General features: G+C 52.9%; 4 protein-coding genes across 6 annotated transcripts in view; 2 read left to right on the top strand and 2 right to left on the bottom strand.

The window, feature by feature from the left end:
* Positions 1-681: 681 nt before the first annotated feature.
* Positions 682-10,032, bottom strand: HTRA2 (HtrA serine peptidase 2). Its single transcript, XM_062574813.1, has 8 exons — positions 9,670-10,032; positions 7,747-7,951; positions 7,482-7,676; positions 7,160-7,192; positions 6,538-6,646; positions 5,548-5,617; positions 1,328-1,423; positions 682-1,031 (listed from the first exon to the last, which is right to left on the bottom strand). The coding sequence occupies exons 1-8, from the start codon at positions 10,020-10,022 to the stop codon at positions 866-868; spliced, it is 1,227 nt and encodes a 408-aa protein (XP_062430797.1). The 5' UTR covers positions 10,023-10,032; the 3' UTR covers positions 682-865.
* A 591-nt stretch (positions 10,033-10,623) lies between these two features.
* AUP1 (AUP1 lipid droplet regulating VLDL assembly factor) lies at positions 10,624-23,363 on the top strand. The gene is made up of 12 exons (XM_062574814.1): positions 10,624-10,764; positions 11,116-11,253; positions 11,802-11,952; positions 12,870-13,057; positions 13,136-13,208; positions 17,348-17,421; positions 18,322-18,388; positions 18,977-19,082; positions 19,414-19,563; positions 19,740-19,903; positions 20,108-20,196; positions 23,193-23,363. Exons 1-12 carry the CDS (start codon positions 10,715-10,717, stop codon positions 23,239-23,241), a joined length of 1,299 nt encoding a protein of 432 aa, XP_062430798.1. The 5' UTR covers positions 10,624-10,714; the 3' UTR covers positions 23,242-23,363.
* A 227-nt stretch (positions 23,364-23,590) lies between these two features.
* LOC134140009 (BCL2/adenovirus E1B 19 kDa protein-interacting protein 3-like) lies at positions 23,591-25,506 on the top strand. 3 transcript variants are annotated; one of them, XM_062574815.1, is made up of 6 exons: positions 23,591-23,809; positions 24,093-24,219; positions 24,315-24,444; positions 24,539-24,627; positions 24,766-24,915; positions 25,094-25,506. In XM_062574815.1, exons 2-6 carry the CDS (start codon positions 24,179-24,181, stop codon positions 25,140-25,142), a joined length of 459 nt encoding a protein of 152 aa, XP_062430799.1. In that variant the 5' UTR covers positions 23,591-23,809; positions 24,093-24,178; the 3' UTR covers positions 25,143-25,506. The 3 variants fall into 3 exon arrangements, with proteins under 3 accessions (XP_062430799.1, XP_062430800.1, XP_062430801.1); XM_062574816.1 differs by having other exon boundaries at positions 24,179-24,219; XM_062574817.1 differs by lacking the exon at positions 23,591-23,809 and adding an exon at positions 23,888-23,924.
* A 247-nt stretch (positions 25,507-25,753) lies between these two features.
* LOC134139726 (dedicator of cytokinesis protein 2-like) overlaps positions 25,754-26,782 on the bottom strand; it is an 82,851-nt gene continuing 81,822 nt past the window's right edge. Inside the window, exon 53 of the mRNA XM_062574463.1 lies at positions 25,754-26,725. Coding sequence (XP_062430447.1) covers positions 26,636-26,725 — 90 coding nt within the window. The 3' untranslated portion in view covers positions 25,754-26,635. The remainder of the gene's footprint in view (positions 26,726-26,782) is intronic.

Consider the following 26,782-nt stretch of genomic DNA (forward strand, 5'->3'; position numbering starts at 1 on the left):
GGTTGGGGAGGAACAGGGCGGTGGTGGGAGAAGGCCATGCACAGCCCTGGCTACAGGCTCCCACCTCCAACTCTCCTGAACCTCCTGGCAGAAGCTGCCCCTACCAGGTCAGAAGCCAGCTCAGTGCCAGCACCAAAGGCTCTTGACCCAGAAAGCTGCTTCCTCGGTGCAGACATGGACACAAGACATTACAGCCTTTGAAATGCAGCAAGTGGAAGCGATTCGACCAGGACAGCATCAGTCAAGTCCCCCAGGACTTATGGGAACAGCCACAGGAGCAACCTCTGCCAAGGACAAGCTCAATCAGCACCTCTGCAGTGGCAGTGACAGCTGCCCTCCTCAAACCCCTGTGCCAGAGCAGCTCCAGAGGGGCCACGGCTAACCCAGAGAGGAGCTGACCGCACGAGCCATGGCTGCGATGGGAGCACATGCCTGGTGCCCATGTGTCACAGATGGAGGGTTCAGATCATGCCCAGTGCAGGTGTGAAGTGGGTGGCAGGACACACCTCTATCCTAATAACAGAGGAGGTAACTGGAGGTGCAGCTGGTGTGCTCATCCCCATCTGGGAGGCCTTTGGTGAGGACTGACACAAGGGACTGGGTCCAACACAGCCCAGCCTCTCCTTGGCAGTACACAGGATACCTGCCGCGTGGGAAGGAGGGCACACAGCACTGTGGGGCTACCTAGAAAAGTGCTTTATTTGAGTAAGGAGATTGCGCCCCTCTGCCTGGCCCCTTCCAGTCCCTCTGAAGCTCTCAGTCTCTCCTCCTCGATCAGCTCACAGATGTTGCGTATGGTCCTGCGCCCTTGGCTTGTGGCCAGCACTGCCAGCTGGCACCTGCAGTGCCTTGCGTCACAGCCCCACTACTCCGTGACCTCAGGGACAACACTCACCAACAGAGTGTCATAGCCTCGTCGCACCAGTAAGGCCAGGTTTTGCTGTGTCCGTACCGCTTCGTACACATCCTCTGCACGGCGTGAAGCTTGCCCGTTGATCTCCAGCACAACATCACCTGCCTTCAGCCCTGCCCTGTTGGGAAGACAAGGAGGAGTGCACTGTGCGAGAAGCAGACACTTACAGCTTTGTCTTCCACGGAGGAAGAGCCAGGCACTACAGTAAGCTGGGGTTTTATCCTCCAGCAGCACAGGCATCTTGGCCAAAGGGACCCCAAGCCTGGGCAATAGTCTTCAGTCTGCTACTTCTGCAGAGTAGGCTCTGGGGTCCAGCCCCTGCTCCTCTGGAGCAAAATGCTCAGAGCAGGTGCTAAACACATCCTGCACACTTGCTCCCTCTTGCCAGTCCACCAGGTACAAGGCAGCACTTACTGATGGGCCGGGGAGCCAATGATCACCTTGTGGATCAGCACTCCATAGGAGACATCGGGGAAGCTGGGGTCACGCAGCTTCAGCTCAGCCAGGATGCTGCAGAGTGAAAATCAGCATTAGAGCAAGGAGTCAGGAGGCAAAGCAGGGCTCAGGCCATGACTGCACACAACTGGAGAACACGGTGCAAAACGCCTCCTCCTGCATTCCACCACGCTACTAAGCACAGAAGACAGACAGCAAACCCTGAGGGCATTCAAACGCTACCATCTTCCTGTCAAAAACTAGCAGACAAAGGTCCTGGCTGCAAACTACCATGTCAGCTGCCAGCTGGATCACAGCTGCTGCTGATGCACTTCCTGTGTCTGAGCAGACCCATGTTAGAGAGCTTTTCCTGGTATCAATCTACATCTCCCCTGCTGTAGTTTCATTTCTCTGTGACTGCTGTAGGTAGGACACAGAACAAAAATTGTTCCCCTCTTTTTTCCAGATGTGTCAAGCAGAGGTATACCTACATTTCTCCACTGCAGTCTAGACTAAACAATCTCAGTCCCTCCAGTCTTCCATCAAATTACATTTTCTAAACCTCTGATTATTCTCACTGCTCCTCTGGATTCTCTTCAATTGCCCTACTTGAAATTTCGAGTTCAAAACTGGATGCAGCATTCCAGCTGGATCCTACCAGAGTGGCGGAGAGTGGAGGGACTGTGCACCTTTGCAAACAGACTCTGCACTCAAACACTGTAACACCAGCTCTGACCCACTGTAATCTCTGAAATTCCAGTGCTGCTGGAGGATAAGTTAATTATGACTTCCCACTTTGCCCCTGTCTTTACTGGACTGTACTGTACTTTTTCACAGACTTTTGGAAGCTACCATCCCGTCTTGGTTTGATGTGGTCTGCGTATTTACTAAGTCAAGTTTATGCCTTCACCTCAGTTACTAACACTGAGCAATATATACCCCTAAGCAGGTCTCTGCACAAATAAAATAAATGCATGCTTTTGTGACTGAGGGCTACAAAGTCTCTAAAAATGGCTGTACCAGGTCAGGTGGATCAAGTGTCCATCTACCCCAGCACCCTATCTCCTACAGCACCTGCAGTGGATATTATAGTCCCCAGATATGTACAGGCTCCAGCTGTCTGGCTCAAGAAGCATCTGTAATTCTGTATCTTTGTATTTGATAGCCACTAATGGATTTTTCTTCTGTAAGTTTTTCTAGTTGCTATTTTGAACTCTCAATACCAGCAAGTTCTTCATACACTGTATGAAGAATCAACCCCATTTGTTTTGAATGTATCTCCAGTAACCACCCCTCCTGACCAGCTAGGCACCCTCATCACCAATTTCATGTAGACCCTGTTCCTCCTTTGTTGTTTTAAGCATCCTTTACTCAGTCCCCAAAGCTCTATGCTGTAAGATAGAGCCCCAGGCCCTGCCCAGCTCTAGATCAATCATTAGAGCAGACATTTCCCCAACTCACTTCAATTTCTCTCCTCTTTAAATAACCATCCAAATCTTAACAATGTCTTCTCATGGAAGGTGGGATGTCCATGCTGGTTCTGCTGCTGGTTCTGGTTCAGATTGCCAGAGGTACCCACCTTCACCCAGATACTTTTCACAGCTTATGGCACTACATGTACCTGAGAGCAGTGCTGAGGGGGTCAGACTGCTAGAACGAGGCAGCAGCAGAGTGCAAGTGCACCTCCGCCCCACGTCTTCACCTGCAGGCTCCAGAAAAATTATCCCAAAACTGACAGACACGTGCAGTCTAGCTAGACCAGGTCATTGGCAGGGACAGGAGCCAGTCCTAGTGGCATCTCCACTCAGCAATCCCCACTCCCCTCTTGTGCAGGAGGTGCCAGCAGCAAAGCCAAGTCCTTTGAAGTCTGCAGCATTCTCTGTAGAAATGTGCACACAAGAATTGCTGAGTTCAGCCCAACTTGGGATTTCAAGATCTCTCACTAATACTGTGCTCTCACGTGGCTTTACCCAGGCATGTGCTTTCCATCGTTTCCGACAAGCCTGGAAGCTGTATTCCACCCTGGAGGAAAATGCCCAGATCTCAGCTCTCCAGACTCCTCACCTGGATGAGCCACACAAGGTAACTAAGTCAAACCCACTCAGGGTCTGAGAAACTACACAGGTGAGAACAGTGCAGCACCAGGCACTGCACACATGGTACATCCCAGCTTCATGCCTCAGCAATGACAGAGTGCTGTGCTAGCCATGGCCCTTTCTCTTCCCACGGCTTAGCTGAGCCCAAAGCCATGGAAACACCTTCACTCTCTCTGGGCAGCAGAGCTTTCTACCAAAGGCAAAGCTTGGTGTCTTAGGAAGCTCCTGTCTGCTAAATACAGTCTGTGCAGCAGGACCAGCACTCTGAGAAACTTAGACCCACTACAGATCTCCCTCTCCCTCCTGTGCTGCAACACATTTACGGCCTCTCTCAAGAGTATGCTGAGACAATGTAATTGCCGAGCTCCAAGGCAAGCAATCTCCCTCAGATCGTCTTCCCAGGGACTGGGTCCAAGAAAACCCAGCAACCAGATACCGGTTACAAACTGAGGGCAAGGCTCCTTATCTGTTGGTTATCAGTTTTTCAGTATCTTATTGATGCATTCTTCCTAAGCCTTGCTGTCAGACTGCTTGCTGGCTGTGCTGAGGCTGAATCCACTTTCCAGGAGCCACATCCCAAGCACTTCACACTTCTTCCCTGACGGACTTCTTCCTATGTCCTTATCCAGGGAAGGGAGGAGGAGGTCAGGCTATCGCACCCCACAGAACCCATCAGGTTCTGCTGAGTACCAGCACCATCTACTGGGCACACCAGCGACGCTGACAGTGTCCACCCCACCACCCCTGCCTGTAACTAACTCAGGAGGAACAAAGCATCCCCTGCTTCTTTTGTGTCCCAGGCAGGATCCCCTGAGACTGCATGTCGGCTCCAGGGCTGCAGACAGTTTGTAAACCTAAGCAAACACACAAGAGCCAGCAAAGCTCTAGTAAGGACAGAGCACAGCCCTGAAAGCCTTTTCTGACAAGCAGGTTGCTATCACGAACCCCACTATTATCCTGAGGCCCAAGTGTCAGTTAAAGATCTCTTCAAAGAGAGCAGCAAGGGCCCATAAACCAGAGCAGACATTCTGTGTTTGAAAAGGAGAATTGCTCAGAGGTGAAGGTGTGGGTCTCTGAATGCACACCCTTCATCGAGGAGGCTGCGGGCAGTGTTCAGGTGCAGCTCCTGCAGAAATTCACTCCCATGGTTTATAGCACCAAGAAAAGCTTTGTGCAGGCACAACAGGGGCTGTCCAGCCCTCTGCACAGCACAGTTGCCATTGCTTGCAAAGCATCTGCTCAGGATGCTTGGTGAGGCTGCCAAGGCCACACGCATATCTTGGGGACCAGCTGGACCAAGGGCTGCAGGCAACACTTGTAACAGAGAACTCTGCAGTCCTCTTTGCTGACTAGAATGCCTCCAGAGACACAGAGTAACTCGACGTCCTTCCCAAGTCACGGCCATGAGCATGAGCAGTCTCAGACTCACGAGACTTCTTCCCATCTGCCAGTGAGCTACTGCACAGCATCAAGATGATTTCTGTCCAGCCTTCCTCCTGATACCCAAAGGCCTCACCCTGCACTTTGGGTGGCAGCCACACTGTGTGTGCCAACACAACGTGCCTCCCATCTGCTCACCTTCTCCCTCAAGAAGTGAACTTCACTACTGGTGAAATTACACTTTCACATTCTGCAAGTTCCATATTTAGAACAGTTTCTGCATCACAGCAATTTACCTGGTGGATCCTTCCTCCCAGACAGTAAAACTTGCTCAACTTTTCCATCATAACTTTCATTTGGCACATAGCAAATGTGTTATTCATACCACATTTTTGGTGGCTCTGCATTCAAGCTATGTTTCAAGAGTTCTGTTGAACTCTTCCTAACAAAAATGATATATTGATGCGACGTTTTGTGTGGTGATTTTAGGGACTTTTTATCAGCTTACAGATTTTGCCAGAGTGCAGAAATTTGCAAGCTTCTAATTTATACCTGACACAGCCTAAACACAAAATGAGCACAAAAAGATTAGAAAATGTGCATGTTTAAGCTGTGAAGACAATCCTTGCCTAAACAGATACACCCAGTTAATTTAGATACCACCACATAGTCACCATGCCATAAAGAGACCAGCTCACTGGCCCCAGGTCTCACAATACATACCTTGGTGTAAGAGTCAACATCATCACCCCTATGTAACGGCGCTTTGTCTCTGCATTGCCAAACCAAGAGCCTGTTGAATGAAAACAAGTCAAATGATAAGGCCGAAAAGATGGTTCTGCACTCCAGAACCATTTCCACAGCACTGGGCCACAAAGCCCTCCCACTTTAAAGGATACATTCAGAGAGAGAGAGATACTCTGTGATAGATACCTATTCACTGAATTCCCTATTAAAAGCTTATTTAAGTCCCATTTATCAGTTAGAACTTTATCAGCAGTGTATAATGCTGGGTTATTTTGTTCTCTTGGTTTATGCTGTCATTTTTTCAACTCAAAATATCACTCCATAGCGTCGATAGGAGAAACTACATACAGAATCACAGAATAGTTGAGGTTGGAAGGGACCTCTGGAGATCATCTAGTCCAACCCACTGCTCAAGCAGGGTCACCTACAGCATGTTAGACAGGATTGTGTCCAGGCCGGTCTTGAGAATCTCTGGAGAAGGAGACTCCACAGCCTCTCTGGGCAACCTGTTCCAGTGCTCTGTCACTCTCACAGTAAAGAAGTTTTTCCTTATATTCAGGTGGAACTTCCTGCGTTTAAGTTGGTGCCCATTACCTCTTGTCCTGTCACTCGGCACCACTGAAAAGAGTCCGGTCTCATCCTCTTGACCCTCTTACTCTCTGGGGACTTAAGCACAACTTACTTGGGACTACAATTTATAAGTCTTTATCTGCAGCAGATGCAGACCAGCATCCTCCTAACAGGTAGTTAGGCTTCTGTGGGCATGGAAGCAACAGTATAGCTTTTGCTGGCAGAGCAGTGCTTACTGTTTCACGTTAGAGGAGAAACTTCTGACCCTCAAACTCTTTCTCCTGCTATGCTTGTATTTCTCTCCCAAAAAAGGACCAAGAGCTCAGGCGTTTTCCTCTTTCAGCCTCCTCCTGGTCTCCTTCCCCCAGTACCTGAGCAGCGAGGCACTCAACTCACTTTTGCGTTGTTCCTCCTTTTGCAGGAACTTCCGCAGTCGGTCTGAGGGGATGGCAAAAGAGATGCCTGATGTCACCTTCATAGTGTTCACCCCAATCACCTCACCATCCTGCAGGGAAAGGGCACTGAACCAACTAGCCTGCATCTTTGTGGAGAGGAGGGCAACCATGGTGCAAACCTGGTGTCCTGCCTACACACCCATCCCTTTCCAGCCTACTGCGTTCTCAGCCTGCCCTACTCTGCCACAGCCGGGCAAGGACAGTCCCCACAGGCTGCAGTCTATGCAGCCCCTCCCCATGCCTCACAAGCTTCAGTGATGCTGGCCACACCAAAGTGGGGCTCGACTCTGCTACACCAGTCCCACCAGCTATGGCTGCACAAAGCAGATGCTGAACAGGGCTAAGCTGAGGCTGAGCAATAGACCCAGAGTTCCCATACCGAGCTCAGTGCCTGCTCACTTCCCACAGGGAGCCTGGAGCATGCACAGTCCCCCCCTCCCGAGAGCTGCAAACACCCTGCAGAGCGCTCCCACAGAGCGACGCCAACTACCAGCAGGCACAGATCCAGAGGGCACGCAGCGCCTTCTGCCAAGGCCAGTGAGGACACGTGCAGGAGAACTTACCAAGTTGACAAGGGGGCCCCCGGAATTCCCGAACTGCAGAAGAGAGAGCAGTAAACAGGCTGTGAGAGTGACATTCCCAAATGGCACAACCCGAGAAAGGAGGTAGAGTCCAAAAGACATGGGTACAAGGTAAAAAGCACGGCCATTGCCCTGGTGACTAACCAGAATCCCTTCCTCCTCCCATCCTCTGTGTAAAGCCCTTTCTGACATCTTGGAACCCATGGCCCTCCTCCAGCTACCCCCTCCCCAAAGAGGAGAGCTCTTGCAGAGAACAAAGGACAGAGATGAAGCGCCAACCCGCTGTGCACTACACTCTCCTTACATCGATAGCAGCATCGGTCTGGATGTACTCCATGTCAGACGTGGTCAGGCCCAGCTCCCGGCTGCCCCGCTGGGCAGAGCTGACGATGCCAGAGGTGATGGTGTTCTGCAAGGCGAATGGGCTGCCCATGGCCACAACAAACTCCCCTTGTCGCACCTCAGAGGAGCGCCCAAGGGGTAGGGTGGGCAGCGGGTGCTGGAAGAGAAGAAGAGAGTAAGCAGATGGCAGGGGACAAAGGGAGCATCCCCACAGCAGCAATAGGCACCTTAGGTTTGATCTTGATGGTAGCAATGTCTGCAACCTGGTCCACATCCTGCACCACAGCATCGTACTGTTCTCCACTGGCCAGCTTCACTCGCACACGCCGCCGGTTCGCCACCACATGCGCATTAGTCACAATGAGCCCATCCGGTGACACCAGGAAGCCCGAGCCATTAGAGATGGGCACGTCGCGGCCCGAAAAGGGGTGCCTGCAAGATGGGCATGGGTCACAAGGGGCTGGTGGGGACCCTAGAGGGCCAGGGGCAGCAGGCCGGGGGCAGTGAGGAAGCGTCCGAGCAACAGCGTAACAAGGAAACTCTTTCTCTTCCCCAGTGAAAGGTACTCAGCTCAAGCATCTCCACAAATGTGCAGGCAACAGGGAAACCAACAGGAAGAATCAGAAGTCCATGTACAGCCCCAGAGGTATGATCTCACTGAGATTACAGAGACGCAGCGGCATGGCTCGCATGACTGGACAGTTGCGACTGATGGTGCAGGCTCTTTAGGAAGGGCAGACAGGGAAGGCAAGGAGGAGAGTCTGTGCTCTGAGCAAAACAGCAGCTTGAGCAAACAGAGCTTTGCCTTGGAGCAGGTAGTGAACCAGTTGGAAGCTTACAAGTAAGCCTATTTTATACAGGTGAAAGAAAGCTCATGATTGCAATCCTTGGCATTCATGGGGTATTTCTATCACACTGACACATACTAGAAGGGCAACAAGAAAATCGGGGTCTTCTGCTGAGTGGGGCAAGGAACTAGCATTGCAATTCATAAAGGCTGAGGTACTCAGTACATCTTTGCCAAGTTCCTCGGGCTTCCCAGGTTTTTGTGCCCAGGGCAGAGCCTGTGGGAACAAAGCATTACTAATGATAGGGGAAGATCAAGGGAGCGACCACTGAAGCCAGCTGAACATGCACAGGTCCACAGGACCAGAAAGGATGTGTTTGAGGGTGCAAGGGGGATAGCCAACGACATTGTGAGCCTGTTTAAAAGGGTCATGGTGACTAGGGGAGACTCCTGATGATTGAGAAAAAGCAAATATCACACCAGTCTGCAAGAAAGAGGGTCTAGAAAACTGCAAGACAGTCATTCTCACTCCAGTCCCTGGGAAGCTTATGGAGCACATCTTCCTGGGAACTACTTCCAGATGCCCAACAGGCAAGAAGGTGACTTAGAGCAGCCAGCGCAGATTTATCAAAGGCAAATCACACCTGATTTCTGCGACGAGATGAGTGGCTGTGTAGATACAGGCAAGGCGGTGGATATTGTTTCTCTTAACTTTAAGAAGGCTTTCAGCATGGCCTCCTGTGGTATCCTAGCCATACAGCTGACATGGGATGGAGAAGATGAACAGAAAGCTGGCTGGACCATCAAGCTCAGAGGCACAGAGTCCATTTGGTGATCAGCTAATAGTATCATGTTTTACAAACTGATAAAGCATCTAACATGTTTATTGATGAACTGGGTGACAGGACAGACTGCACTATCAACAAGTTCACAGAGGACACCAAACGAGGGGGAGCGGTCAATATGCTGGAGGGCAGGGTTGCTATTCAGAGGGACCTCGACAGGCTGAGCCACAGACTAGCAGGAACCTTATGGAGTTCAGCAAAGGCAAATGTAAAGCTCTGCAGGCAGGACAGAGAAACCCTGTGCTGCAGGACAGCCTGTGGCAGCTGGCTGAGCAGCGGCTTTGCAGAAATGCTCCTGGCAGACAAGGAGGTGACAGCGCACAGCAGCTGCCTCTAGGCCACCCGCATGCTGGACGTGTTAGCGGGAAGGCGGTGAGGCGAGGGGAGGGACCCCGCGACACCCGAGGGGCGCGTCTGCGCCCGGGGGGGCGCCAGGCGGCCGGGGCCGGGCCGCCCTCGGAGGGCGACAGGGAACCTCCCCCGCGGGGCGCAGGCCCGGCCGGGGCCGGGGCCGGTACCTGCCCACGATCTCCACGTAGACGAGCGCGGGCGCCGTCTTCTCCACCACGTCGGCGATGAAGTTGAAGGCGGCGCGGGGCGACGCGGGCGGCGGCGGCGCGGGCACGGCGGCGCGCAGCGCGGGCAGCGCGGGCCGCCGGACCTCGCCCTCCCGGGCCCACAGCAGCACCAGCGCCGCCGCCCCGGCGCCAAGCGCCGCCGCCGCCAGCGCCCGGCCCCTGGCGCGGGGAGGCGGCGGGGGAGGCGGCGGCGGCGGCGGCTCGGCGGCCCCACATAGCGCCCGACACCAACGCGCCGCGCTCGGCCGCAGCGCCGGCAGCGGGGCTCGCGCCCACCGCGCCAGCGCCGCCATGCTCCGGCGGGCTCCGCACCGCGCGGCCCGGGAGCGGCGCCGCCGCGACGGAGCCTGCTCGCCGCGCCGCCTGCCGGGAGCCGTAGTCCCGCCGCGGGGCACGCCGGGAGCCGTAGTCCCGCCGCGGGGCTCCCTGGGAGCCGTAGTCCCGCCGCGGGGCACGCCGGGAGCCGTAGTCCCGCCGCGCCGCCTGCCGGGAGCCTTAGTCCCGCCGCGGGGCACGCCGGGAGCCGTAGTCCCGCCGCAGGGCTCCCTAGGAGCCGTAGTCCCGCCGCGCCGCCTGCCGGGAGCCTTAGTCCCGCCGCGGGGCACGCCGGGAGCCGTGGTCCCGCCGCGCCGCCTGCCGGGAGCCGTGGTCCCGCCGCGGGGCACGCCGGGAGCCGTAGTCCCGCCGCGTGCCGGGGTCGGCCGCCGCCGCGGGCGCACGCCCACTGCCAGCCGCGCTCCGCGGGGCATGCCGGGAGTCGCCCTTCCATCGCGGGCCGCGCTCGGAGCTGCGGCCCTGCTGTGGCCGCGGCCGTGCCGCGCGCCGCGGCAGCCCCACGGCGGGAGCCGCAGTGCACGCCGGGAGCCGCAGTGCACGCCGGGAGGCCGCCGCCGCCTCCCAGGCTGCCCCGCGCGGGCGGGCGGGCGGTCGCGGGGAAGATGGCGGCGGGTGGCGGGTGCCGCTGAGGCGCCGAGTCCGCGCGGGGATGGAGCCTTCTCCGGCCCCGGGTCCCGAGCGGCTCTTCGACTCGCACCGGTGAGAGCCGCTGCCCGCGCGCGGTTTCGGGCGGGCCGCGGCGCCCCGGAGGAGGCCCGGCGGCTTCACGGGCCGAGGTGTCCCCCAGGCGAGCAGGCGGCGGGGGACGCTGGGGGAGCTCGGGGGCCTCCGGCGAGGCGGTGTCCTGCGCGCAGCCCTTGGGGCAGATCGGGTGTCCCGCAGGGGGGCCCATGGGGCGGGGGGGTTCCCGCGGGGGAGGCACGGGATGGGCCGGGGTGACTGCGGGAGGCGCCGCGGGGGCTCCGGCGGCCCCAGCGCCTGGGGCGACCGACGGTTCCGCACATCCCTGCCGCGTGTTCCAGCTGCGTGCGTTGCTCTTTGGCCCTGCAGGTTCCCAACTGATGGGTTCCTGCTTCTGGCCCTGCTGCTCTACGCGCCCGTGGGGCTCTGCCTGCTCGTCCTGCGCCTCTTCATTGGCGTCCACGTCTTCCTGGTCAGCTGTGCCCTGCCTGACAGCGTGCTGCGAAGGTGCGTGCGCCCAGCTCGCCCCAGGGCATGGATCTCTCGCTGCAGCCCAGCTTTGGGATGTGGTGTGCAGATGCTGTTGTGGAGCCGCCTGGGTCTGGCAGGCTGCCCTAGCCACCCTGGGGTTGTGAGCTCTAGAGGCTTGGTTTGTGCAGAGATTCACAGGGAGCTGCTCTATAGGACTTTTTGTCCCCAGGACTCATGAAGATGCCTTCTTTGCCAAGGCTAAAGCTGGCAATTAGCTCTTGAATGCTCAAGGACTGGTGAACACTTGGATCAGCTGGACAGCCTGCTGAGAGAGTCTCTGTAGGAGTTGCTGCCCTGTATTTCATATTGCAGCTATGGCTCTGCAGGCAGCCTTCAGCACCCAGCTGCAGCCCCCTAATAGTTCCTGCCCCAGACATCTGTGAACTCATTCCAACTTTGTAGGACCATGTTCTTCTTTAATTTACTTGAATTCCTAGGTCTTTGTTTGTTTGTTTGTTGGATATTTAATCCCAGTGTGGCTCACACTGCAGTACCTGAGGAAACCTCCCTTTTCCCCCCGTCAGATTTATTGTACGTGTAATGTGCTCTGTGCTGGGCTTATTTGTGCGGCAAAGTGATCCCCGGCTTCGTGATGTCAATGTGAGGGTGTATATTGCCAACCACGTGACACACTTTGATCACAATGTCATCAACCTTCTGACCTCATGTAATACGGTGAGTTAATCTTGGAGCTGGGACATGGTGGGGCTGGAAGTTTCTTTTCACACAGAGTTGCACAAAGGCCTCTTTCAGAATTATTTCTTGCCTTGAGCCTCTTCATTTCATTGCATAAGCCTGAGCTTTTTTCTGTAGTTCAGTGTCATGCTCTTAGGTTCTCTGTGAGAAACTGAAACAGAGTGGTGAGGAACAGAAGATAAGGGTTCTGGAAGAGATTGAATTTGTTAAAAGAGAGCAGGCAAATTCTAGCATCTGTGTATTTTTTTTCTGGCCTTCTAATAGGTCATATCAGAAACAGGGTTGGTTGTGGGGTTTCCCACAGGGCTGGGTGTGGGCAGCTGGCTACACTTCCATAGGAAGCAGCAAGCGAAGCTGCATGGCTGGGCAGTAGTCCTCATGGGCAGTAGGTTGTTATGCTGTGTTGGTGATTGCGTAACTTTTCCTGTAGCTTTAATGAAATTCCGTATGTATGGAATTCTTCAATCAGCTGACCCCAAATATTTCTGGATGTTACTTGATACAGTATCCTGAAGGGCAGTAGGTTTGGTCCTTATTTAGAGAAAAGCAAATCTTGGAACTAATGTATCCCTTACCAAGCACATCAGAAACTGTTAGAGAGGACTTGGGGAATATTGTTGTAACCCAGGGGGAAGTCTGTTTCTCAGCCAGACAGGGTGCAATCTGAACTGAAGGTCAGGAATCAAATTTCAAGGGATTTGGGATCTGAGCAGTTACTGAAGCCTGAAGGTAACAGGTTCTGTGCTACTAGAATTTTTAGCATTTAGGTTATTTCCTGAGCCCCCAGAGGAGTTTTTGGTGATAAGCAGGCACTTTTTCTTTCACTGTCATCAGAAAAGGAAGACTTGAAGGAAGGACAAGAAGGCATCTCTACTTGCTCTTGTTTTTTCTTGCAGCCTGCATTGAATGGTGCTCCTGGCTTCATCTGCTGGTCACGGGGGTTCATGGAGCTGGGAGTAACAGGAAGCCGAGCAGAGCTGGTGGATTCCCTGAAGGCATATTCCTCTCACAGAGGAAACCCGCCGCTGCTGCTGTTCCCAGAGGAGGCTGCCACTAATGGTCGAGCTGGTTTGCTCCGCTTCAGGTATTGGAAATGGGTATTCCTAAGGTGGGGCTGTCTTCTTAGCTTTCATTCATTCATTGTTGAATTCCTCCTTTTCAGCTCTTGGCCATTCTCAATCGTGGATATGGTGCAGCCAGTTGCCCTGCAAGTTCAGAGACCTTTGATCACTGTGGTAAGTCTGGGAGCTTAGAGGAAAGAGAAATTCTGGAAGCATGCAGTATGTAAGGGTCTTGGTAACAGGAGTAATTTTGCTTCTGCTTTGAAGCCTATAGCTGTTGCAGGCTGAACTTTTTTCCTGTTATCACAAGGTCTAACTTCCCAGTGTTACTACTCTTCTTTTTTCAAGTGCATTTCCTACGGAACTTCAGCAGACTAAATCAATATTCTTTCAGTTACAATTTCTGTTTCACAGCTTCTGGCAATTTTGATAAACTTACTAGAATCATCTCTTGTCTATTGCATCATCTATTGTCTCATCTCTTCTTTTAAAGGGTTTTGAAAGAGCAATTCCAGTTGCCTTGGAGATTGATGTGTCGAAAGTTATGTAAGACTTTCTAGGTTAGATACTTGAACTCATGTCCCCCAAGTACAGATATTTAATGTGATGCAACAGCAGATTCAGAAAAGTGGCAAAGTTCATTGTAAGAATACACACACTGTTAAATCAGTTAAATTGTTTTCAGCTCATTGACAGAATGTGATTTTACTGAGTTTCTTTTTTTTCTTGGTGTGATTTATAGATCTGACTGATTTAAAAAAGTTTGCATTTTATATTTGGCATTTTAGCTGATTTTTTGTGGTGCAACTTTCTAAGGTGGTAGGACACATTTGATAGGTTTAAGGCTGCTTACCAGCAGATCACAAAACATCACTGTCCACACTATAACTTCAGCAAGCAGATGTTTTTAAAGTGAAATTATGTTAGGAATTAGTTCTTTGTTTAGCACTGTTTAGTACTTTCATCAGTGTTGTAGACCACAATATTAAGATCCTTGCTGGTAAAGTCTGAGTTAGTGAATAATCATTGAGCTGGATTACTGATAGTGATCTGAATTGCCTAGTTAAATGGTCTCAGTCCAGAAAAATGCATATTAGCACACCCAACTGTGAGGCTATTCAAGAACGAAGGCTGCAAGCTGATGCAGAGAGTATGGAGGAAGGAAATTACCTCTTAGAGATGAGATGAGTTTCTCTGATGAGAAACTGGTAACAGCCTCGGGATGCACTGCCAGTGAATTGCTGTTACGAGTCTAGGGTCATCAGTGGGGGCATAACAAGAGTAATAATCTGCTACAGTGAGGGACATGATCTTAACTGTGTGTGTTGTGATGGTGAAAACTGCTGTTGAAAGTATTATGAGAAGTTCTGGTGTCCCCACTGCCAAGAAAAATGTGGCAATATTAGAGAGAACTCGAAGAGGCCCTAAGCATGATGCAGAATCTGGAGAATAAGACTTGAAGTTGCACAGCTTAAGCAGCTTATCAGAGATAAGGCAGAGAGGTCACTGTGGATAGCTACTTGCATATTGGAGAAGAGGCTTAAGAGTGAAGAATTCATACTTTTTCTGACAAAGCACATAACAGTCTTTCCAAGTGCTGAGATTAGGTGTTGACACTACACAAGTTCAGTTTTGAATTAAGGTGCATTTCCTAATAGAGAGGGACTTTCAATTTCTGAATGATCCCTCCAGAGAAGTGGGAGGCCTGTTGTATAATGAATATGTATTCTTTATATGTTTTTGGCTCCTCTGAGAAGTCTGGTGTGATATAACAAGTTGTAGGGAAATTTTTACGTTTTTCAGTGCAGCCTTTCCTTCATGAGTGATGGAGAGAGCAGAATGCATCTAAGTGTAGACCTTTTTATTTATAATCACTTCCTGGCTCAGACTTTCACCTTCAGAAGTCAGGCAGAATGTTTTGGCCTTCATGCACAATTGGCTGAATAAATCATGGAGGATTTCTTAGGTTATTTTAAATCATCAGAACCTTCCCAGGACTGGAGATGGAATATTGCAAATAGTCAATCAGTGCTTCACAGAAAGCTTTCTTAGATACGTGTTTGTTATGCAGCAGGTGCTGTGCTGAACAAACCACCAAATTCGGGTTTTGGAAGGAATTTTCTCCAACACCAGTTGACAGAAACCTTGAAGCGGGGCAGCAGGCTCACCAGTCTGTGCTGTATATTGAACACTGTTTCCTGCAATCCTTGGGGCATGGCTCAACAGTTCAGCTTCCAGGCAAAGGCAGACTTGGCACTGAGGTAGCTCTTGATACAACTTTGTGGAGCTCATGAAGTTCAGTAAAAGCAATGCAAAAGGTTGGATATGTGAAATGGAATAACCCCGTGGAACACAACAGACTGGGCACTGACAGGTTAGAAAGCAGTTTTGCGGAAAGGGTCCTGGGGGTGGGTGTCCTAATGGACAAGGTGAGCAGGAGCTGACGGTGCGCTCTTGCGGAGATGAAGGTCAACTGCTGCTGGATTATATTTGCTAGATGGTAACAAGCAGGCCAAGGGAAGTGTTTCTTCCCCTCTATATGGTGCTTGTGAGACAGTAGCTGAAGTGCTGTGTCCAATTTGGGGCTCCCCAGTGCAACTGGAGAGAGTCCAGTGGAGGTCATTGAGGTGGTCAAGGAGCTGGAGTGCATGATATGTGAGGAGAGGCTGAAGGAACTCAGTTTATTTTATATGGAGAAGAGAAAGTGAAGGCAGATCTTATTGCCATTTTCAACCACCTAATGGAAGGCTGCAGAGAAGATAGAGCCAGACTCTTCTTGGAGGCATGCAGTGAAATGATGGGGTGCAATGGTCACAAATTGCAGTGCAAGAAATTCTGATTTTGTATAAGCAAAGAAACGAGATGGGGGACAAACAGTGGGATAGTGACCTGAGGAAGTTGTGGGGTTTCCCTCCTCAGAGATATTCATATATCAAGTGGACGCAACCTCAAGTGACCTAATTAACTAGATCTGCTTTCTCTAGAAGTTGTTTCCAACCTAAATTTTTCAGTGATTCTGTGGACTCTTGTTCATTCTGTGGCATGCATCAGTGTAACTGGTTGTTGGAATCACTATAAGGCATTTGGCATTAGATCTCCTAGGCTTCCCATCTCTTTCAGAACCAGGACATGAGAATTCTTTGTTACCTTTGGTAGCTGTGGTTTCCGGGCTTTTCTCATTTATATTGCCTTTTTCCAAACCTTTGAATAAATCAGGTGTGAGCCCTATCTTGGAGCCATGCATCTTTGGTTCAGGATGAAGTCACTTGTAAAGCAAGTTGAGGCAGTTACGTTGCTATCTAGATCTTGAAATGCTGTTCCCACCAGCATGTGCAAAGTTTGGCCACATGCAGAATAAAAGTAACCAATTAGAAAAAACCTAGAAAGAGCTATCCATTCAATGATGATCCAATAGAAGAATCATTACAATCATTGAAAAAGTAGGTTGGAAGGAATATCTAGAGGTCTCTAGTTCAGTTTTTTGCTCAGTCAGGTTAACTTTTGAGTTTGATCAGGCTACTCAGGGCCATGTCCAATTAAGAAGAATGGAGAGTCCCTATGTTGTGAGCCCACATTCCAGTGCTTAGCCACTGTCTTCTGGCCAGATATCATAATATTTCTCAGAGAAAAGGTTATTTACTAGTCTTTAGAAATAGAAAGAAAGTAGTAAATCATGACTCAGTTTTAATCTTTTACATTCAAAGAGAAGAATTATTTAAAATTTCACGGTGCAACCTGTTAGGAAATGAAGAAATAAAGCTTATGGGAGTTCAGACATTACATAGGCTGTTCCCATCAGAATAGCTGTTCTGTTCAGCCTAGATGTAATCTGAATTATCTATAGTAAGAGTTTCTGGTTCCCACAACAACAGCAAGCAAGATTTCATGAGTCCATGGAACTTCATTACTTTGGGGAGGTCCGGGGAATAAGGACTGTTCATGATGCTAAAGGGAGCCTAACAGGTTCTAAGGCTGGTTTTCAGTTCTTTCTAAAGGCACATGCTAATAGCAAATGTGGGGAGTTGTGAAGGAAAATTTTGCTATCTCAGTGGGAGGAAAAGGCAACTTAAAGTAGTGAAAACTTTGACTCTCTTGCCCTGCCTGGTGAGGAACTAATGAAGATTAATCTACCCTGAAGCCTGCCCTTGCTGTGCTCTGGGTTTGTCATTCCCTCTTGCTTGATATCCTACATCTCTGCCTGTGTACCTATTATTGCTATGGCCTAGCTGTGTTCTGTCTGCCTGTTTTCCTTTATGGAGACCTGACTGACTGTTGCTATGTGGGCCATAGTCTTACTGTCCTTTCTTCCCTAGAGTGTGGCTGACTCCTCCTGGATTACGGAGCTTCTCTGGACCTTCTTTGTTCCCTTCACAGTTTACCAAGTAAGGTACTATCTCCCTCTCTCTCTCCTTCATTTGGGGCAGGGGTTAGGGTGGGCAGAGGAACTGACATTTTTGCCCCCTTCCATTGTAATATAACTTTTTTTGGTATGTGGTGATATGTACCCGCATTGTAGTATCTTAGTGTGGCTTTGTTAGCATTATTTGGTCCAAGCCAGGTGCTTTCAACCAACTTCTGAAGTAGAGAGGGCTCATAGTTCCTGCCTCAGCTGGTGAAGAAGAGTCTCATGAGGCTTTTGTCTCAAGTTTGTCTGGTATTTTTGATACTAGTTGCTCTCTCTGATGTAATTCACCCTATGTTTGTTCAGATCCCATGGGTGGTTCCCTGCATGCAGCTCAGTCCTCTAGCATCTGTCTCTTCCCTGCAATCCTTTGTGAATTGCAGAGGTAGTTCAGACACCTTCCTAAGGCCCTGGCAAGCCTAGATTGGCTGAGCAGTTTTGGTGTAATAAGGGTCTGTAGGCAATGGAAGGGGCTTAGACACATTCTTTCCACTGTGGATGTAGGGGTTGGGCTATTTCGGCAAGGAAAAGTTTTGTGCTGTAGTTTTCCTCTGGCCATATCTGACTTGAGTTTTACTGATCTGTTTTGCTGATCTCTTTTCTGTGGATGGCAATGTCCCCTCATTTGGGGCCTTTTTGGGAACTTGCATGTTATCCTTGAGTGCTATTAAAGATCAGATGAGCCAGTTTTGTCTTCTGAGCTATGCCTTGACCCTAGTTCTGCAAGCTAGTGGTGAGGTTTGACTCTTGACTTTTAGGAAGAGATTTGGGGTGAGCAGGGAGAGCTGAGGTGGGGATAGTGCCACTTCACTGTTGATCCCAGATGGGGCTGGCTCCTCCAGCAGCCCTCGAAGCAGTCAGCCCAGTGCTGTTGTCCCCATTCAGGTGGATGCCGTCTGTCCCCAGACGAGCTGAAGAACTGAGTGAAGATTTTGCGCTCCGAGTTCAGGAGGTAGGAGGATGGTGTGGGAGAGGGATGTGTAGGGCTACTGCAACTTGGGATGGTCACAGAGGAGAGTGGGGGTGTAAGCAGAGTTGCAAAGGGCATTTCTGGATGGGTGTATTTGTATGATGGGAACTCTGGCCCTTACTTGTTGTCCCTTAAAACTATTCAATTCTTCGGTGGCCTATTTGCGACTCCCCATTTATCCTTTCTGACAGTTTCAAGGCTCTCCCCATCTAGTTCAAACCTTTTTCAATAAGAACCCACCTTTCATAACACTACAAATGGAACAGTGATTGTTTGTCCATCTTTCCCTTATGTGTTGGGTATCTCACAGCTCCTGTGCCAAAGGTCTTGCATCTCCCTGTCAGCCTGTTGTAGCAGGATGATACTGCGTATTCCTGGTCCTTTCTGTGCTCCATGCAACACTGAAATGCGTCAGTGAGGCTCTGGAGAAATCAGTTCCTAGCCCTTTTCCCCTTGCTGTGGCTCCAAGCAGGCTTGTACATCTGATATACTCCACTACAAGATGGGAATGCCTGGGTCATGCATGTGTTGTGTCATGTACATGTGACTCTCTTGTCTGCATTTCTGTAGCTCTTAGCCATGGAGCTGGGTGTGGTATCCACACGGCTCACTGCAGCAGATAAAACTGAACACATGAAGAGACTGAGACACACGTCACTTCTCCCCTTTGCCCCAGGTATGTGGCCTAGGTAGTTTCCTGACTATGGAGCAACCACCTATGCTTTGCCTTTGGAGAGGCTGCTGTCTGCTCTTGGTCACTCAGGCATGGAAGGAGAGGAAAAGACACGTCCCCCTGACCCAGACATCCTCTTAGGGACCAGGGTTCTGGGCTGTGTGCCCTAGGCTGTGGGGAGTAGCTAGCTGGAAGGGAGAGGACCACCACTCCCAAACATGAACAGGATGGTGTGTAGGAGATCCTGCTTTCTTAGTGCATCAGATCAAACTAGAGAAAGCAGAGATGCACTTTGAGGTGACTCTTATATGCCCTCTTGTTTTTTCTCTTGCAGCCCCAACCCTGGCAGCCAGGCCCAGGATGCCTTCCAGCTTGACTGGTGCTGGGTCCTTTGCTCCTGAGGATGTGAGGATCACAGCAATGGCTCAGCGGGTCAAGGAGGTGCTGCCTCATGTGCCTCTGGAGGTCATCAGGACAGACCTGGGTAAGCACAGGCCTGAGGTATTAGCAGGGACATGGGACCACCTTTCACGCTAAGCTACTTGGATAACTGAAAGCAGAAGCCTGGTCTCTGCTGCACTGTGGAGCATGTTGGCAGCAAGAGTGTGGGTGTCCTGACAGCAGCAGCTCCCCCTTTAACAGATCCTTTGTGTCCTACAGCCCAGACCAATTGTGTGGATACCACCATTGCCAACTTGCTGGAGGGAAGAGTGCCCTTCTTCCCTGAAAGTAAGGAGGTTAATTCAGACCTGCCTGTCCCGTCTACGTCCCAGGCTGCAGCTGCTTCTGGCATCCAGGGTTCCATAGCTGTGTCTTCTTCCAAGGTACTTGGGTGATTGTGGTGTCTCCCCTGCTCTGATTGCTTGCAGCCAGTGTGGCCTGTGTTCAGGGCTACCCATGATGTCAGGGAACTGAAAATTTTAAACTGAAGGCTAAATTGGCATGCTGGGTGCTTTCAGGGCCAATACAGAGGTCTCCTGGCTTTGTTTGGCTGTTTTCTGATTATTTTTTTGTCCTTTCCCTTCCAGCCAGCTACAAAGCAGTTTGCAAAGTCCCCTGTGGAGCGGCATCTGTCCTTGCAGGAGCGGAAACGAGCACTCTACGACTATGCCAGGAGGTAAGAGTCCGCCTGCACCTCATCCTCTCTAAGACCCTGCCTCCAGCAGCCATCAGGGTATGCCCTAAGCAAGGCTCAGCCCTCGCTTTGCCTAGTTTCCTCCCATCCTCCTCTTCTGGCACAAGACAGCGGGGCCAAGACTGTGAGTTGTGGTTAGAAGAAGAGGCAACAGATATTTGTCTTCTTTTCACTTCTCGCAAGCATGCAGCCCTTTATCATTCCTGGGAAACGCTCTGTCTCTTCTTTTGTCACTTAGTTTCTGGTTTTGGAGACTAGGTAGAATAGAAGCTGTTTGTCAGAAATGCAGCTTTTGGGCCATGGGGCTTATCAGAAAATATGATTTTGTTCTTTGATATTACTGATTTGACTAGTAAAAGTCATTGTGGGACTATAGATAGATTTCTTTTAAGTTAGTATTGATACTATGTAATATTCCTTTTGAAAAAGAAGCTTGATGTTTGGCAGCAGTGGTAGTGTAATTAATCTTTCTCTGTGTAAGTGGAGAATGCTAACAAAGAACAGGGAGTGAGTTTGACATCTGTGTATGGCTTTGATGAGACAAATATTTGAAAGAGTATCCAGTTCTGCTGTCTGGATTTTATTTGGAAAAGATTCTGAAAATTAAGAATAAGTTTGGAGAGAAACCTCAATATAAATTTGAAGGCAAGTAAAGTCTATTAAACTTGTTGTAAATGAGATGGTTCAGGGTATATAATTATCTTTATGGGTGAAGGAACCAGGTATAGAAAGGCTCTTTAATCTGTCAGAGAAAAGCAGAATAGTAACTAACTGTTGGAAATTGTAGGCAGACAGACTTTACACAGGGAACAGGATAGGTATTTCTGAAAAGGAAATTGATTAATCAGTGGAATAAGCTGCTAGCAAGAATGATGGTTTCTCAGAGCCCGAGTGTCTTCCAGGTGAGCCTGACTGACTCCTTGGAAGATGCTTCAGCCTAAGCTGACAAAAGACCTGCTTGCTGCTGGACAGGGTATTCATTCTAGTCAGTAATAAGCATATGAATACAATTACTGGCAAGCTGTGTGCTGATCTTCCAGGGCCTGTGTACACAAACGTGTACATGGTGTAGCTTTACCAGCCTTCAGAATGGTCATGGTAGAGATGGCTCATGAGGCGTGATGTGCCCTTCTGCAAAAATCTGCTCAGATCTTCATAAACACTTTGATCTCCATCTGGCTGCAGTGGGCAGGTTCAGCTCATCTGACTGAACTTGGCCGGTGACCACACTGTACTGTGTTCCTTTCTAAGGCAGATTTGTCACAGGCACTGGGAGAAGGTGAGAAATTCTGCCCTCTGGCAGTCTCTTTGGCAGGACCTGTGTGTCCAGAAGAGCCACTACTTTTTGCACAGGGAGAAACCATCTGTTGCCAAGATCTGGTGTAGCACTGAGCTTTGTCCAGAACACTCCAGGAGCATTGAGAGAAGGTTATGGGAACACCAGGGTCTATTAAACCTTTGAAGTTCTGTGAGTGTTTGGTGTTCCATCAGTTTTTCTCTGTTATCAAAAGTCTAGGAAACTTCCATGATTGGAAGTTGAAGTTGGGCGCATTCTAAGTGCACATTCCTAAAAGGCCAGTCCTAGATGACTGCAGATGGCTCTTAGTCACCAAGAATTTAGATAGATCTGTTCTTCTGAAAGATCATTTCAATTTAGAGCGATTATATCTCAGAGCAGTCCTATGGCATAGAGAAGGTTAGACTCTCTATCTTCAGAGTTCTCTGATGACACATGAGCACAGAGGTGGCTGAGGACTTGTGCTGGGCATGATTTGCTCAATGGCAAAGAGAAGGTGGTAGAAATCCTCTCTTATGGCTATCCCCTAGTTTGTGTTGCTCCTCTGTACATTGATTTCTGTGCCACTTTTCTGAAGCTCTTCTGACTGTTGCTAGAGTAGTGGTCTCTAGACTTCTACAAGACAGGGAGAATTTGGAAAAGGTGATTTTTATTCCTGGTCTTTCTTTATTACAAAGAAGAGACTTACAGCCTCCAGCTGCAACATTGCAGCAGTCATAAAAGCAGCTGAGAAATTTATGATCATCTTACCTTTGCTGACCTGCCTGTGGCCGGTGTCCCACCTTCCATCCTGTGTTAACTGCAGTGCTGCTGCAGTCCACTTAACCATGGTCCAGCCCTTTGTCAGGTTTTCTCTTTTCTGATCAGCCCTTTGGCTTTTACTAGAAACTCATGCAGTTTGCGATTGGTGACCTCAGCTGAGAAAATTTCCTTTCGCCGTCTCTCTGCGCCAGCCCCAGCCCCAGGGTGCCCTGTCGATCTCACTCCTCTTGTGTGGGGCTGTGGTTTGCAGGTAGCTGGGTATCAAAGTTACACCTGTACTGCCTTATTTTTTCAAGCTGGGTCTGCCACTTCTCACTGCCTGCAGCGAACAGGTAGAGCTGGTAGCAGTGTCTTTCTGGGCAGCATCATGTCCTGTGGTCAGTGTATCATGTAATCCCTGTTGTGGGCTGATCAGGCTTAGCCTCCAAAGTGTTTTTTGAGGGTATGCACAACCAGGTCTGGTTTCTCAGAGAAGTTGTCAGATGATCCCAACAACTCCCCCCTTGCTGCAGAGTTCTGGCCTCTTAGGTTCCCAGTCTCTGTTATGCCAGGTGGTAGTTGCAGCTTTTGCCCTTGGACAGCGTGTCTGGATTGGCAGAGGGCACTGGGAGGTACGCTGTGGGCTGAGCAGCGGGTGTGGGGAGGGCCGCACAGCGTGGTGCCACTTGCGATTGCAGGGGCTCAAGTCAGCAGCTGCAGCACAGGCCTGGCCTTGGCCCGCGCGCGTTGAGCTCCGTCCCTGTTCCCGAGACAGGGCAGATCTTTGCGCGTGGGGTTGTGCCTGCCGGGTGCTCCTGCGGGGATCGCCGCTGCTCCCCCGCCTGGGGGCTCCAGCCGGGGTCGTGGCTGGGCCACCCTGGGGAAGGGTGTGTGTGGCCGGGCGCCCCGGGGCCCACCTCACCCCGCTTTGCTCCCGCAGGAGGTTCGCCGAGAAGCACGGCGCAGCGCGGGCCGGCGGCAGCCCCTGACCGGCCGCACCGGGACCGGGACTGGGACCGGGACTGGGACCGGAGCCGCGTGGCGGCGGGCGCTGCCCGGCCGGAGCCGCGGGCTTGTGCGGTCGCGGCGGAAATAAACGGCAGTGCCTGGGCGTCGAGTTGGGTCTGCGGCACCGGGCGCGGGGCGGGGCGGCGTGGGGCGCGGGGCGGGGCGGCGTGGGGCGCGGGGCGGGGCGGCGTGGGGCGGGGGCGGGGCGGCGTGGGGCGCGGGGCGGGGCGGCGTGGGGCGCGGGGCGGGGCGGCGTGGGGCGCGGGGCGGGGCGGCGTGGGGCGGGGGCGGGGCGGCGTCGCGCCCCGCCCCCCGGGGTTGCGCGGGGCAGCCCGGCTGCGTGCTGCTCTGCACGCGCCCGGCCGCCGCCCGCGCTCTTACGGGCACGTAGGCCGTGCTTAAAGGGGCAACGCGGCTGGGCGCCGCCGCCTGGGACGCGCCGGGCGGCGTCAGCGTCAGCGTCTCCTGAGCCGCCACCGGCCAACCGCGCGGGAGCTGCCGGGCCGCAGCGGGCGGGGCGTTGCCGCTTTAAGGGCCGGGGTGCCGGTGGTGTGCATGGTTTACATTGACATGGGGGGCTCGCGGGCGTCACGTGACGGGCGGGGGCCGGGGGCCGGGCTGAGCGCGCGGGACCGCGGGGCCATGGCGTCCGCCGGCGACGACGGTCCGTGCGCGGCGGGGCCGGGGCCGGGGCCGGGGCCGGGGCCGGGCCGGGCCGGGCCGGGGGGGGCGCGCGGGGCGGGGGCGGCGCGGCGCGGGGCGGGGGCGCGGCGGGGCCGGCCCGGGGGGGAGGGAGGGGGAGATGCCGGGCCGGCTGACAGCCCCCCGACAGGCTCCTGGGTAGAGCTGCGCAGTGGTGCGGGGCGCCCCGACCCCGCGCCCTCGCGGTTCTTCTCTTGCCACGCCGACGTGGAGCAGATGCTGCTGGAGGCCCAGCTGGAGACGGAGAGCGGTGACAGGTGAGGCCGGGGCCGGCGGGGGCCTGGCGCCGGGTCCCGCCCGGGTGGCGGAGGGGAGAGGCGGCGCTGGCGGCTGACGGGGCTTCTGTTCGCAGCCCCCTGCTCGTGCTGAGCCCCCCGGCCTGGGATGGCGGTAGCGCTGGCCAGGTCAGCGAGCGACCTGGGGACAGCGAGCTGCTCCCTGCCTGCAGCCGGCCCCAGCCTGGCTGCACTCACCCTCTGCAGGTAAGCAAGCTGGGCTGCCCTGGGCCCTGCCCAGCCGGCACCTGTGGGGCCGGTGCCCCTGGCCTGACCTGCCTCGTGCCCGCTCTTGTTCTAGCGGGATGTGCCGGAGGAGGCTGAGTGGAGGGAGAGGTGCTTGCCAACATCCCTTGCCTGGACCCGCCATCCTGAGCATCTGACTCCAAAGTAAGGCTTGTGTCCCCTGTCAGTGGCTCCTGCCGCCCCCCATTTGCTGTCTGCAACTGCCCCCATCCTGTTGTGCCCTTGTCCTGCTTTGTTCTGCCCCTTTCTCGTGTGCCTTCTCTAACAGCATGGCTTTCCTAGGGAATTTGCCTTTGTGTGCTCCCCCCAGCCGGCCCTGTGGAGCCTGCAGGGAGGTGCAGTGGGGAGGAAGAAGAGACTCTTCAGTTCAGAGGTGCTGCTGCTTTTCATCCCCTCGCTACTGCTCAGCCATCTGCTGACCCTGGGACTAGGGTAAGTTTGTGATGAGTCTGATCTGTGCTGTGGAGTGGCCATGGCTAGAACTGACCCTTCAGGGTGCAGGCATGTGTCTCCTTTGTGGCTGCTGCCCTCTACCTCTCACTACTGGCTTGATGAGCCCAAACTAGCTGTCCTTCTCCTAGGCGCCTTACAGTTTCTCTCCCCAATCCAGAATCTACATTGGGAAGCGGCTGGCAGCCTCCTCAGCAAACCCGCTGTGAAGAGCTGAGCACAGCAAGACAGCTGGGTCCACTGCCCTGCTCCTCCACTTGGCATGTGGAGGGAGTCCAGGCACCAGCACAGCCCATTCGGTCCCAAACTTCATGCGTGTGGCACAAGGCACTGTCTCCCCTTGTCACTTCCATAGCTGTGGCCTAGGGAGCAGATCCCTTCTCTTCTCTGTAGACAGAAACTCTGATGGCAGCTCCCTGCTGCAGGCAGTCCCTGCCCTCTCCATCTCTTGGTTGCGGGTCCATGGTCCTCCTGTTTAATACAGAAGACTGTAAATGTGGCTCCTGAGCCTGCAACAGCACATGTAAATAAACAGCTCTGTGCCAGCTCTGGAGGCAGAGCAATGTGCCGACAGTCATTGCGTGAGAGTCCTGGCACTACTGGGCGCAGGGGAGAGCAGCTCCCCCATGGTGTCAAGGTGCTGGTGGCTTTCCCTGCCAAGGGGGCTCCAGGCTGTGGGAGAGTAGGGCCCCGCTCTTTGGAGCGTAGTACAATGCTGCTCGGTGGCTGGCTTTGGAAAGGCCCCTGGTGGGCTGTGCGCGTGCGTGGGTGAGCACTGGGGCCATACAGGGATATCAGCCCACTGCAGGGTACTAGCTGAGTTAGTCCTTTATTGGTAGGCACATGGCTGCAGCCTGCTGCGGCAGGGAGACTGGGGCACGGTGCTTCACAGCAGCGTCACTGGAGCTGGTATGGCTGGCGGAGCAGCGGTGTCGGCCTGGCGGAGGTGGGGCTGCAGAGGCAAGTATCGGCAAGAGAATGGCGCCATGCAAAATTCAGTGCTGCCTGGCCACGCTCGCCAACCTGCTTGGCTCCTGTGCAGCCTGGTGTCCTGGCCAGCATGTTTGCTCTTGCTGCAGGATGGGGTGGGTGTCCAAGGGAAGGGAGGCTCCCTTGGGGTGCAGAGCAGCAGGAGGGGTGGGAGAGTCCAGCACGTTGTGGCAGGGAGCTCCTGTTTCTCATCATCCTGCTTCTGGGATGGTCTGCAGGCAGCAGGAAAGAACTCCTCTTCGCTGTGGTGGAGTTGCACCACCAGAGGTGCTGAGAACTTGGTGCAGTTTGTGGGAAAGGGGCACTGGCACGGGTGGGGTGTAGCTGGCTCAGGTTAGTGGGAAGGGAAGCCTGGCAGGGGGCTGATGCAGAGCGCGTGGGCAGACGAGGTGTCCCTGGGCAGATGGGTCCCCGTACTGCCAGCTGCAGGGCTGTCGCGTCCCTGGAGGGTGGCAGTTGCCAGATTTGGCTGGACATGAGCTAGTGGTGCCCTGCATCTGCCTGGCAGCCCTGAGTGCACAGGGAGTCTGGTGGCCTCAGCCACAAGGGACGTTCCTGATACGGATGATAGTGGAGGGATTATCCAGCGAGAAAGGATGAGAGTAGGGAGCCCATCTAGGGGGCAGCTGGGAGCAGGGGGGCCATAGGCTTTCCCATCCTCATGGGCGAGGCTGGTGCTGAGCAGATGGTGCAGCTGAGGGTGGGCACCGTGTCAGAGCTGTGACACTCGTTTGGACTTCGGTGGTGGAGGAGGGGGTGACTTCAGCCCCTTGTTTCCATCCAGCGTTGGCGTTGCTGGTGCCTGCAAGCGGAAAGGGTGGTTACCGTGAACAGGTGGTGGCAGAGTGCAGAGTCTGGG

Source organism: Rhea pennata, chromosome 4 (genome assembly GCF_028389875.1).
Source record: "Rhea pennata isolate bPtePen1 chromosome 4, bPtePen1.pri, whole genome shotgun sequence".
Taxonomy (NCBI): Eukaryota; Metazoa; Chordata; class Aves; order Rheiformes; family Rheidae; genus Rhea; species Rhea pennata.

What these genes read in the sequence shown, in the direction of transcription:
- HTRA2 (XM_062574813.1), bottom strand. Translation starts at nt 10,022, where the DNA reads ATGGCGGCGCTGGCGCGGTGGGCGCGAGCCCCGCTGCCGGCGCTGCGG. An exon ending in GGGGCCCCCTTGTCAACTTG is followed by an intron (nt 6,647 to 7,159) that starts GTAAGTTCTCCT and finishes CTTTCCCTGCAG; the next exon opens with GATGGTGAGGTGATTGGGGT. An exon ending in ATGTTGACTCTTACACCAAG is followed by an intron (nt 1,424 to 5,547) that starts GTATGTATTGTG and finishes TTCACTCTGCAG; the next exon opens with CATCCTGGCTGAGCTGAAGC.
- AUP1 (XM_062574814.1), top strand. Translation starts at nt 10,715, where the DNA reads ATGGAGCCTTCTCCGGCCCCGGGTCCCGAGCGGCTCTTCGACTCGCAC. An exon ending in TTCTGACCTCATGTAATACG is followed by an intron (nt 11,953 to 12,869) that starts GTGAGTTAATCT and finishes TTTTTCTTGCAG; the next exon opens with CCTGCATTGAATGGTGCTCC. An exon ending in TAGCTGTGTCTTCTTCCAAG is followed by an intron (nt 19,904 to 20,107) that starts GTACTTGGGTGA and finishes TTTCCCTTCCAG; the next exon opens with CCAGCTACAAAGCAGTTTGC.
- LOC134140009 (XM_062574817.1), top strand. Translation starts at nt 23,903, where the DNA reads ATGGCGTCCGCCGGCGACGACG. An exon ending in GAGACGGAGAGCGGTGACAG is followed by an intron (nt 24,220 to 24,314) that starts GTGAGGCCGGGG and finishes TTCTGTTCGCAG; the next exon opens with CCCCCTGCTCGTGCTGAGCC. An exon ending in CTGCTGACCCTGGGACTAGG is followed by an intron (nt 24,916 to 25,093) that starts GTAAGTTTGTGA and finishes TCCCCAATCCAG; the next exon opens with AATCTACATTGGGAAGCGGC.